The 13,519-nt window shown below is 34.1% G+C and overlaps 1 protein-coding gene across 1 annotated transcript; it reads right to left on the minus strand.

Annotated features, from left to right (window-relative positions):
* Window positions 1-378: 378 nt before the first annotated feature.
* Window positions 379-11,234, minus strand: LOC120342234 (heat shock cognate 71 kDa protein-like). The gene is made up of 12 exons (XM_039410983.2): window positions 11,081-11,234; window positions 10,436-10,574; window positions 6,826-6,932; window positions 5,854-6,102; window positions 5,133-5,256; window positions 4,744-4,897; window positions 4,411-4,558; window positions 4,033-4,200; window positions 3,451-3,612; window positions 2,688-2,915; window positions 2,276-2,476; window positions 379-1,353 (listed from the first exon to the last, which is right to left on the minus strand). The coding sequence occupies exons 1-12, from the start codon at window positions 11,144-11,146 to the stop codon at window positions 1,270-1,272; spliced, it is 1,830 nt and encodes a 609-aa protein (XP_039266917.2). The 5' UTR covers window positions 11,147-11,234; the 3' UTR covers window positions 379-1,269.
* Window positions 11,235-13,519: the final 2,285 nt, after the last annotated feature.

The following is a 13,519-nucleotide window of genomic DNA, read 5'->3' on the forward strand; positions in this document are numbered from 1 at the left end:
CGTATTTCGAAACGGATGACACCCTTTATTGTGGAGTCAATAAAAGTTCCCAGTTTGAGTTGATATAAAATGCGTTAATGCATAAGAGTTTACTCACTTTTACGTTTTCTATTGTCCCGCTTCCTATGCAAAGAGTAACCTTCAACGCTGACATTATGCTTAGGGGATTCCATTGTAATTCATTCATTGGTTGAGAATATTAGAACTAAACCGCCAATTTTATAATTGCAATGCGTAAAATGGATTAATAATTTTTTTTTCAAGTGCTCGAAATTAATATTACATGATCAAATCTCATAAATATTTGCTTCTTCTGACTTGAATGATTACATTATTACAGATTGCTATATTATAAAGTAGTGAGTAAAACATGTTTTACAAGATTGATTAATTCATTGAAAAGCGATCAACAATTGTTTTTGTTTTCGTCTCAGCTACTGTTGTCATTACGGTCTACAACAACCTAGAAAAGTGCTGCAACTGAGTTAAAACAATTTTGCACAGAACTTTGTAGTGTCGAAAATGCTCCATACCCTGAATGAGAATAATGAACGAGATTTTACTCTTCAAATGAACATAATTCTGAAACCAAAAATGAAGAATCACATCAAAAGTATTATCACTTTGTCTACACCTTCCCTTTTTAGTTTATAATACAAATATAGAATACAAACGTTTGCAAGCTAATTCATTGTTGTATTTATAGTAATACGAGTAAATTAGTTTTGACTTACTTAAACTACATTGAAAAAGTTTTTTGACCTCTAAACATAGAACTTTAGATGCTAGCGGTTGCTTGTTCCTTGTTAAGGAATGTTCGCATGGCAATATACTAATTAACACTTCAAAGAATTTTATCATATGTCATTCACATATATTAGCAATGAGCTTTTTTCCAACAGAAACAATCACAATTGCGAAGTCCAAACTCACAATCCATAAAATACACCTATAAGGCAAAAAAATTATTCCCCAATAATGAAATTAGTAATGGTCAAAATCTATTAAAACATAAAAATAACATGTTCAAAATTAGTTTTAAAAACCACATGCCACATTTGTAAAGTTAATTCAAATCGAATTATCCCTTTAATTTGTCGTTATTTTAATTTTCACACGAACTAAAAATTTTATACTTATGTTGCAAGTCTCAATAAAAATAAAATGTCCACTAGAATGTTAAAATGAAACTATGATTTGCAAGTTGAAATAGCACGTAAGAATATAATATTTCAATAATACATTCCTACTTAGGATCTAAAAAAGGGTTTACGAATTGGTTGATGGGTTAATGGTGTCTTCAAACTCTTTTAATTCTTTCCGAATAGTTTCGACTTCTTCAATACCAATTCCCTGAAAAAAGAGGTTATATTGTTTTTTTGCTTAACACGTTGTTGGACATATCTTTTTACTCCATAAATCACATTGAGTATTAGCAAAAAATGCCTAAAAATTGAAATTCCAAGTCAACAAAGTTTTTTAGATTTTTTTTTAGTAACCGTATACACGCATTATGTTCAGATTATTTATCGCCATAAATGGTAAGAGATAGACTGTCGGGTCTTTATTTCTTTGCAGGTTAAAAATATCTATTCCAGATGACCGCCAGCTCATCTAGGTTGTCTTAAACTATGTGGAAAACGTAGAACCGCCCTTACCTAGCAGTATATTGTTGTACAAACACTTGCATGCAGTGAAAGGCAAGCGTACGAAAATTTTTAGACATACAAATACTATTTGGCGTGGCACAAACATTTTTGCATTTATTATTCCTAATCCCCACTTGGCTACGTCATCCAAAAACTACGTCAATACGACATCACAATCACGTCATAGAGCTTGCTGAGAAAAAAGCTACGATCGCCCGATATTGCATCTCCGCCGAAGATAACGAACTCACTAACGCCAGCGATCTCTCTCATATAGAGATCGTTACGACGAGAAGACGAGAGAAATAGCTTGCTTGATTTCATGCGATCGTCTGCGTGTCTTGGACGACAATCCGTATACTTTGACGGGCCATATTTCTCAATGTGAAGTTGTAGTGACCTAATTTTTTGATGTCATAGTCAGGTAGGGGTAGGAAATGACATATGCGAAAATGGTTATGCCATGGCAGCTAGAAGTATTTGACGGGGTTTAGGGAACTAGCCCCCCAAAAAGTGCAAAATATAATTATTTCCATTGAAACCCAAATGTATTGAGTTAAAATCATCACTTTCATTTCGTTGTTTGAATGAAATTGCTCAATATAAACATGCAATCATTATAATACCTCCTCGATGCGAAGACGTTCCATCATCTTGTTGCATTCCCCCATTACCTTGCTTTTTTGTTCGTCAGTAAGATTTGGCGAACAGGCCGCATTCTGTACTACTCTCTGAATACGTCTTTCTGTCGATTCCAACTTTGTCTCTAGTTTCTTTTTTGTTTTGATGAGTTCATCTTCATCCTCATGCTTTTCTGCTTCCATCACCTAATACAAATTTTTTTTATTATTCAAATTTTTTCGACGGCATAGTAGGACATAAAAGGCATTGCGGAAAATTACAATTATTACTTGTTATTCAACTATTGTGTGTTTTTATGTTTATTGATTAATTAAACATAAAAATTTATTTTTTTCCCAAGATTAAACAAAGTACAAAAGTTCTAATGCATAATATGAAACATAAAAAACGTTGTACCATTCTTGCGGTTTCTTGTTTGCTTGCTCTCACATCTCCACTAACCACGACACTGCTCATTTTGCCAGTTGTTTTGTCGCGCGCTGTTACGGTAAGTATTCCGTCCGAGTCGATATGAAACTCAACAGTAAATTTTCCTTTACCCTTTGGAGCTGGCGGAATATCAGTGAGCTTGAATTTACCGATTCGAATATTCTTCTTTGCTTCCGCTCGCTCTCCCTCGTATATCTGTAGAATTTGAACCAAATTCAAATGTCAGTTACAAGTTGAGTGTGAAAAATGAAATGATTCTATTACTTGGACATTCAGTAAATCTTGAATGTATATTTTTAATGTATACGAAGCTTGAACAATGAAAGACGGTATTGAAATAACACATTACCCTAAAATTAGACCAATTATGTACAATTTAAGTAATCTGAATGAACTCTGGGTTTTAATTACATATCACGGAAACTGCTAGTTTACCTACTGTTAATTTACCACACATTTGGCGTATGACAAGGTTTCATTACATTTGAACCCACGTACATTCGAACCCATGACAATTGCACCTGCATACTATTGAACCTATAGAAATATTTTTGGTTTTACGGATATTTGAACCCATACTAACTCTATCCCATGGGTTTCGGCACCCGCATATAGATTGAACCCGCGGATATACATATAGGTTCAAATGTACCGTCACCGTATGACAAGACCATAATATAACAACTTATAAAATATGCACATCTACAATTGACCGTACATACTCAATTACCTTGACATTTATGTATTTCTGATTTTCCTCTGATGTGCAAAAAGTATGAAATTCCGTCGTAGGAATAACAGTATTTCGAGGAACAATAACCTTCATCGTACCACCAGCCAACGCGACACCAAGTGATAACGGAGTAACATCTTTCAGAACGATGGATTTTATCTAAAATAATTGTTTATTTACATTAAACCTTGGTTGACATTTAAAGATAGGGAGAAAGCGAGAAATCCAAACAAAGACTACTACATAACTCATGTATATCATTTTACAAATTTTGTTCGGTCCGACCAACACGAAATAATACAATCAGGCAATTATGTAATCAAGTGAATATCATTTAATTTTGGGTGGAGGGCTCTAATTTGCAAAAGTGATATGTTACATAATTAAATGTGAGAAAATGTCACCAAAACTTTGTATTATTTGTTTTAGTAGTTTTGATTACTTCTGTAACGACATGTAATACTTCATATACGGCTTATTCATTATTTTCAAGACATAAAATCGTCAAACGACTAAGATTCTAAAAATTTAATTTTTTCTTAAGTTTTACAGAATATAGCAAAGTAATAGAACACTCACTCCTACAGATTTATCATCTGTTAGATGGGCAGCATAGACTGCAGCACCCAGAGCAACCGCTTCATCTGGATTTATTGCTTTGCTGGGATCTTTACTGAAATATTCAAAAATCAGTTGGCGAATCTTGGGAATGCGACTTGATCCACCGATAAGTGCTACCTCGTCAATCTTTCAAAAAAAAAAAAAAATTTTATATATAATATTTTATAAAATATTTTATAATCGCTTTTTTAAATCAAACTAAAGTAACACATACAGACTCAGAATTTGACAAAAAATCAAGAACTCAAGTAAACTAGCAAAATGTAATGATATGGACACAGCATTTGCTATACATATCCAATATTGACTAATAAATGACGATCTGAACTATCCTACCTCAGATTTATCAATATTAGCTTTTGCAAGAACATTCTCTACAGTTTTTAAAGTCTCATCAAATAACTCGATATTCAGTTCTTCAAATTTCGTCCGAGTAACATGTCTGAAGAAATCCTTGTGTTTGAAAAGGCTGTCAATGATCAGTCTAAAATTCAAGATATGATAAAGAAATATTTTTTAATTTCTTTTTATGGGAAGTTTATTAAACGGCTCAATCATAAATCATAGTAAGTGCTTACAGATATAAAGTATAAAATATAGTGTATGTAGGACTTTTGAGTACAAAATTACTGATCATATAAGATCATTTATAAAAAAAAAATTTCTCACGGGGATTTCTGAGCGTGTGATAAATTCTTTTTTACAATTTCACATTTTTCTCTCAGTTTGTCCATTGCTTTCTTGTCTGTGGTCATGTCTAGATCGTTTTCTTTGTTGAATTCTTCAGCAAAATAACTGACCAAACGATCGGTCAGATCTTCGCCTACAAGATGGTAATAAAACATTATATTGGATTTTACTGTAAATTATCCGGTTAGTACTGATTATTTCAACTTCATTAATTATTAAAATATAGAAGAACAAACTTAACAGTAAAGAGATATTAGAAAATTAAATAGAAACAATAATGAGAATTAGCACAAGAAAAAATGAGTGTGGCAATAAAAGAAAATAGATAAGATATTTGAAAAATAAACCATTAAATTATGTTTGAGTACCTCCAAGATGCGTATTTCCGCCGGTAGATTTAACTTCATATATGTTGTTCCTTATTGACAGAACCGTAACGTCGAAGGTTCCCCCACCGAAGTCAAACACCAGTATGTTTTGAATGTCGACTCGCTAAATGATAATAGAATTTATTGCCACTAACTGTAGTGTTTTTTTCGCTGTAATTGCATATCAATTGGTTTTGGACACGACAGTTTGTACATAGCTTTGAGACAATAAAACGGAAAATATTTGGAGTTCCCCAAATATTTATTATTAAAAAAATATTCTTTTATTGTGTAAGACTACTACATCTATATCATCTTAGAGGGGAACCTTTAATACTAAATTGACAACTGGTATTAGTGTTATATTAACTTAATGAATTCGTAAAATTTAAAAATTTGTTTAATATCAAACTCAACATATAAATTATGGATATTTAAAGGCTCAGCTTCTACCATTGGAATATTGCACAAAACATTGTGCATTAGGAGAACAAACTACTATTCAAGTGCATGAATATGTGTCATTTGAAACTATTCACAGTTAGAGTATTATTGGGAGGCGTTGTGAAACTCAAAAAATCGTTATTTTAAATCAAAACCATGGCTCCAGAACTATAGGCTTATCTTGGTCATTGAAATTGCTGTATTCGAGCAAAAGGATTCTCAAATTACAATGACTTTGGCTTGAAAAGTATCGATTTATTCACATTACAATACTTGCCTGGTTTTTCATCCCATATGCGATTGCAGCTGCAGATGGTTCGTTTAGTAAGGCAATGACTTCAAGGCCTGCTAGTTTGCCAGCTTCAAGTGTCGCTTTACGCTGGGCAGAATTGAACTGAGCTGGAACCGTCACGACAGCTTTTTCAATTTTCTCTCCTAAGTAGTCCTCGGCGGATTTTTTCATTTCTTCAAGAAGATAGGCGCTCAGTTCTTCAGGAGAAAAATATTCCTTCTCGCCATCCCAATACTGACAAAACAAATGCGGGATCAATATTAATTAGCATGGGATTAGTAAATTCAACGCACGATAATTTTTTCCAATCATAGTGGAACAAACATACTTGTGGCTTCTTATATGCACATTCGTGTTTGGATCTATGGCGTCTAACTCTTCATATATATAAAATAGTGACGGCGAGCTTCTTTTTGACTTAATTTTATATCTCGCACGACGACACTTAGTAAAAATGGAGACATTTTTTATTCCCTTTAAAACAGAGATGCGAAGTAAGAAAAGTTCAAATTGACCTGTCTCGCGCCACTACAGGTTGTCGACTCCGACACTGACTCCGAGTTTAGAAAATTGCTACTCCAACTCTCGACTCCAGGTTGATGTAAACTTTTATTTTAACTGTCGTTTGTCGGATTTTTAATTTTATTTTGGTATTGAAATAATTGCAATGATAACAGGTTTTCAAAATGAGTCACAATTTATTATTGATAAAATTTACTTTTCATTTGAACCTACCTACATGTGTTTTATATCTTTTTGTGGTATTTTGGAATATTACCTTATACCAGGTTGTACTGTAGCCCACTTCATTCCTATGTCAAAGATAATTCTGAAATTGTATATATATAGGTTCATTAAAATTAATGGCCATACATTGTTTAATTTTATTTGTAAAATATCAAACTTCACCGCAACCAACAGCTCAAAATTAACAGGATGTATCATGTCACTACTCGCCTCTATATTTGGTTTGTTGTCAATATTGATGACGTCAAAGCTCCAACGTTTCATGTCTTCTTGCAATACAATGTCATGAAATCTGCATCCGATCATGCGTTTGATATCTTCAAATGAAAAATGATAATACAACTAGATAAATAACTACATATTGCAGAAATGGGAATAAATTGACTGTTTTGCCTGGTATGAATTGTTACACTATAGTCTGCGTAAGAATAGAAACATCGCTAAACAGCGCAAAATTACATCGCGAAACGAGGAAATTTAATATATATTCAAATTATTGAAACTTGTGGTGTGCTCCCATTATGTTTTTGCCCGAAGATAAGCATAAAATGTTTAATCCAAACTTAGTGTGTATAAGCGAGTATGTTGTATTATAGTCCGGCAAAAAAGGGGGCATTTTTGGCCCAAGTTTGATTTCAGACATAAAGTTTTTTTTATTTGTGATTATTCATCTTGGGGTCATTGCCCATCATTTCTACATGGGTGTGGAGTTTGCCTTGAGCAATTTTTTTTACGGCTCGATATTTGTATTAGTGTTTTCTCGTCAAACCTGTGCATCATAATGACGCACAACCTGAACCATAACCTGTTACAACACTATGTTCAGGTTGTGCGCACTCTTGGTGCACAAACTACGCAAGCACCAAATTTACTAGGAAATAAAATCAATAACTTTTAGGTATTCATTGAGAAATTTGTATTAGTGTTTTTCGTCAAACATGTGCATCATAATGACGCACAACCTGAACCATAACCTGTTACAATACTATGTTCAAGTTGTGCGCAATCTTGGTGCACAAACTACGCAAGCACCAAATTTACTAGGAAATAAAATCAATAACTTTTAGGTATTTATTGAGATATTTGTATTAGTGTTTTTCGTCAAACATGTGCATCATAATGACGCACAACTTGAACCATAACCTGTTACAATACTATGTTCAAGTTGTGCGCAATCTTGGTGCACAAACTACGCAAGCACCAAATTTACTAGGAAATAAAACCAATAGCTTTTAGGTATTTGTTGAGCACAACTTTGTTCGCGACCCATATACAGTATATATGGAAATACTGTCGAAACATATGCGTAAAATAAAGAGTACTATTTCAAAATACCCGTTTTTGTTGCAATTAACAACACAAGCCTGCTAATGCAGTCGCCATTGGTTCAAGTGAATATACACCCGGTGGAGAACAGTCAATTATTTGTTAGCGAGAATTGTTATGCAGCGGGATGATCACGACGACGCAGTAAAAGATAATGATATCACGAGAACAAGAATGAGAAAATTGCTACATTTTATAGTATATCCCTGGAAATGAATGTAGTTCATTCTTATGTTCCATGCCAATGTTTTTCAAACTGCCAAAGACTCTCAAAACTTTTGCTTCTTCTCTTCTATAAAATTCCCCTTTTTAAGAAAACCTGTCATAAACTAAAAGAGGCGACCGTACTTCTTTTGCCTGTTGTCATGCTGTCCCTGGAATTCTGCTACAACAAAAATTTCACGAAAACGAATTTTCAAATTTTATGGTTTTATTAATATTTTCAACAATGAATGATATACGGGTGGTAAAATGCCGGGTAAATAAAAAGTTATTCCAACAACATGATCATGTTTTGCAGTTTACAACCAATATTTTGTATGTAACTTTGTTTGACAGAGCCCCAAGAGCTCTAACTACAAATATCAAAAATGTGAGGCCAAAAAAGTCACACTACAACATTGCCAAATGTGCTGTATTTACGATAGATATCAGGTTTACCAAAGAGAATTACATGAAAATGTAAAAATAAAGATCAATTCAGCAATATCTACTTGGTGATATGCATATGTTTATGATTTTATGTGTTTGTTTCGGAAGTTTAATAATAGAATTAATTGGAGTTGTTAGGGATGTTTTAAAAAAAGGTTGCATGGAAAAAAGGTTTTCACAAAATGTCAAGGTTTGATAGTAGTAGAGAAGTAGAAAAAATACTCCGATGTTTTTTTTTTCATTTGATAACCACGACACAGAACTTCCCCGATAAGTAAGAGGCAGAAATGCCAAGATGGGATTTCATCGAATTGCAAACCGATATTAGCAATTCTTATATATATTCGCGCATTCCCACCTGAACAGCGTGGAAAAGATTATACCCATCTACACACTTTAAGAGCTATGTCAGATGAGCGTCATATTATCGAATATCAGTGAAGGAATAGGGCAATGGGAAAAGACATATAAGGCGGAACTTTCAGTAGTATGCAATTAAATAATCTTATTGTAGAATATATATTTAAAACATTTCGTCACGCCAACTGCAGTCCGAACCTTTTGTCTCTGGCTGAGCTTAGATACCAATTAGCACTCATATAAACTGGTAAGACTGTAAGAGGCACGCGATGGAGCTGATACTAAGAGTATCCATTCCCCAGCTGTCATTTGAGTGGGTACTGCTGTTTTCATTGCAGATGTTACTGATCTTTTTGTATAAAGATTCACTGGCATCACAAATTTAAGGATGTTTGGAACCAACCAACCATATTACAAAACTTACTTTCAACACGCGGTTTGAATGAATGAAAAAGCTGAAACTAGTATTCTTTAGAACAGCATACAAATTCTATGGAATGGAACCATACACAAAATTCGTCAAAAACCTATAGCTCAATAATCAAGTGGAATTTGATGCATGTGCGCAAAAACGTACAACCGAAGCACGCAGGAAACTGTGTGTGATGTACTAGTATTCAAAACGTTTGACTCAACTGTGTTGGCATAACAGGTGTACATCTCGGTTTCGCATACGCATACCTTCTATCTCCACAAGGATATATTAATTTTGCCAAATTCAATGCAGCACTGAAAGGTTGCGGTTCTCCCAAAAGAAAACACGTTACACATCTTTAGATACCAGTGGATGGTGTTACATGGCCTTGTTCGGAGTGAAAGACGAGGCCAATTATTCCAATCCAATTCAATTAATAAATATTTCCCAAGTCCCTAAGCTTAAACTAGGAAAACGAAAATGGCTAGATGCTGTCGATGGATCTTGGCTTGTATTAGTGAAATAAACTACCATTTATTCAACTGAAATTGAATTTCTGACATTGTAAAAAGATTCAATGTTACTATGTATGCAAAACTAAACCATGTAGTTATGAAATAATTATTTTTAACAAAAATGCGCTCCTGAAGTATTCGTACCAAAATGACGCACAACCTGAACATTGTATGTTTATCAGGTTAGGGTTCAGGTTGTGCGTCATCTTGGACCGAATACTTTAAATCCACTTAAAAAAATTGCTCAACATTATATACTCCACACCCACCTGGGTATCATTTTATTAAGGCCCGATTCTGCCGGACTATTAGGCATTTTAATCTTTGTACCAAACATAACCTCAGAATGGTGTCATGAAGTAGGTATAGATACTATGTTTGCGAAGCCCCACATTTTTCGGTTTGGGATAGGCCGACGCAATTTAATTAATAATATTCGAGGTGCATGGTGAGAATAGAGTTTAAACCATTAATCTTCAACATGGGAATCTTGCAACAAATTTGGTTCTAAAATGGTTTGTAACTTTTGTAATAATGCACTTAAAAAACTCACCGTAAATTGTATTATCAAGATTCATCGATGCTTGGTGTTTTGCGGCGTCTCCAACAATCACGCTGTTATCTTCTTCTCTATCAAATGCAACATATGATGGCGTCGTTCGGTTCCCTGCTTCATTGGCAATTACTTCAAGCTTAATTTAAACAAAGGTAATATTAATAAGTTAAAATTATAACACTTGTTAAAATCTTAAACACAAATTTATACACATAGTTCACGGTCTTATAATGCTCATTTGAATGTTATTGAATAGTTATGAACACTTGAAATTCTGTTTATGTGTATGATTGTACTCAAATGTTTAATAGAAAAAATAAACTATGCTCTGAAAAGCGAATGATGCTCTGAATGAGCGGCCACTGAAAATGTTTTTTATAAAAGGTATAGCTTTTTACAACACGAATAAATATACATACCCAAATAATCAGGCGGAATTGGAACTATTTATTGTTTCGAAGCAAACTATGATATAAACTAAGATCAACTGCCAACTTTTAACAGATATATTTATAAATAAAAAAAGAATTTAACATTAAGTGACATAAATTTTGATTATAAAAATGCATAAGTCACGCGAATGAAAATAATTTAAAGTTTTGAATCATTCGACATCTCTATTCCTGATGCATATATACATACCTGCCCATCTCTTACTGCGGCTACACAACAGTACGTGGTTCCGAGGTCTATCCCAATTGCCTTCATTTTTCTTAGAAGTCCGAGATTACTCGGATAAGGTGAAAATATTATCACAAAGTATAGGAATCTTAAATAATAAAAAAGAAGGGGAAATTTACTTGCATTGAAGTGTCACAATGACAGCCTATTTGTGTCTAATGTGTAAAATTACCGAACAATTATTTCAAAGGGGTACGTGAGTACAATGTTTATATCAGTTGTTCTCAACCTTTTTTGCATATTTTACCCTTTAAGCAAAGAAGATTACAATAATTACCCCCAATCGAGCCATTGATGATCTAATATGAAAGTTCGTCAAGCAAAGTATAAATAGCTCTAACCACGAGACTACTCAAGACTCCCTCCTTTTCCCCATCCTCTCCTCTGTAATGAGCTTCAGTTCGGCGTGAAAAAATGGGAGAGTGTTGAGGTAGGAGAGTGGCGGGGGGAAGGGAAGTGGTTGGGGATGAAAGATAGTGAGGGAAAATAGATTGGTGGAAGTGTCTAGTGGGTGGCAAAAAGAGTGAGGAAGGAGTAAGTGGGGGGTGGGGGGGTCAGGAAGCTGCATGAGTTCACATTCAGGAAAACAAAAACAATCAAATTTAATGCCACGCATGTCAGTCAGATTCGACATTGAAGCGGTTCCGTGCTTTAGATTTGATAGTAAGCAACGCAGAAAATCCGCACACGCACGGGTAAGACGTAGGAAAGAAAACAAGAAGCTTCAGGGCATCAATACCCAGACTTGGATAAGAACGTTGCATTTCAACTCAAAACTTTAACTCAAAACTCCTCGAGGATGAAAGTGCGAAATTGATCTCTAGCAAGTGAATCGTTTGTTCATTTTATAAATTCTTCTTGATTACTGCGGGGACATCCTTTACTACACATACAAAGAGATTTCTTGATAGTCTCAACAAAATGCTGTGGATTTCGGGGGTACATCGTTCGAATTCCTTCTACAGCGTTTTAGATGGCAGATGAGATTTTAAGTCCTGCTTTAAAAGTTGTTTCGAAATAATCTCCATTCGCATCAGTCAAGAGGGAAAACGATGTGAAATTATCGTTTATTACTCGTTGGCTAGGTGTTGTTTTGGTTTTGCGGGTTTAATTGTACTGTTTGAAAAGGTTTTATTGCACAAAACAAACTGGGAATATGACTACCATCCCGAATAAGATACGTAAACCCAAAATCTATATAATCGTTTTGACACTTTCTTTTTTTTCGTGACATTCTGTTCCAACAAATTCAAGTGTGCTACTTTGGTGACTAAATTTAATGTAATGGTTGAAATAACAAAGAAGTCGGCGTATTTAGGTTTTGTTTTCAATATCGGTTAAAATATAGGCCTACTGATAATAATAGGCTAATACTAATTTCTCACAACTTTCCAATAACACAACGCTCCTTGCAACAAAACAAGCAAACAGATGTGATTTTTGTTTACCATAGCTTGCTTTAATGCGATTAACCTCAATTCAATTTCAGCAATAAATACAGTAAAGAGTTCCAATGTAATATTTGTTCGTTTGGCGAAATCAATACCTCCAGAACGATCCATAATCTATGACTGCTGCATTGTAATAACTGTATACGCTGATAGCTGTATATACTATGACAATGTCAATTAATCAGAAGTCTAAAATAACAAAGCATATTGATAATGTCAATATCAAACAAGACTGAATATTATAATTCTACAAGCAACAGCGCTTTATGCAAAACTGCAACTTTTCATATGCTTACACCATGCTTTAACATTTATATCATACGTATATTGCGAAGACGTTCTAACCCTTAAAAACTTGCCATACAGTTTGATCCAAAACGATACGGCTGACTTATCGTCATATACTGTGACAATGTTCACTTCCTCAATGGTTGCGTAGGATTGAATAATATAATTTCCACAACGAATACAGAGCTTAAATTTCTCCATTGTGTACTGCCGTGATAAAACGTATCACATATATTTTTAACAGCGGTGAAGCGGTCTCGTTAGCCAGAATTAAATCCACGCATATACACCAAAGTATATTGTTCAAAAGTACAGGGTGTTCAAAAAGTTCCAACCGATTTCATAGCAATACCAATTTCAAATTTGAATAAATTTTGTTGTATGATAAATGGGGACTACAGCATTCAACATCTATAACTTCCAATTAGAAACAGGTTGACGATAAATCTTCTTTAAAATTAAAAAAAAAAATTGATAATAAAGATTTTATAACCAGGCGAAACTTTTCGGACACCCTGTATAACTCAACCCGGGGTTCGCGAACCCTCAGGGGTTCACAAGAAGATTTCCATGGGTACTTGGATGGAAGTTGAATTTTCATGTGTTGCTACTTTTTACTATCAAAGGAAAATGCGTGCCGATTAAAATTCAGCGTATATTA

The sequence above is a fragment of the Styela clava genome, chromosome 3 (assembly GCF_964204865.1).
Source record: "Styela clava chromosome 3, kaStyClav1.hap1.2, whole genome shotgun sequence".
NCBI classification, from domain to species: domain Eukaryota; kingdom Metazoa; phylum Chordata; class Ascidiacea; order Stolidobranchia; family Styelidae; genus Styela; species Styela clava.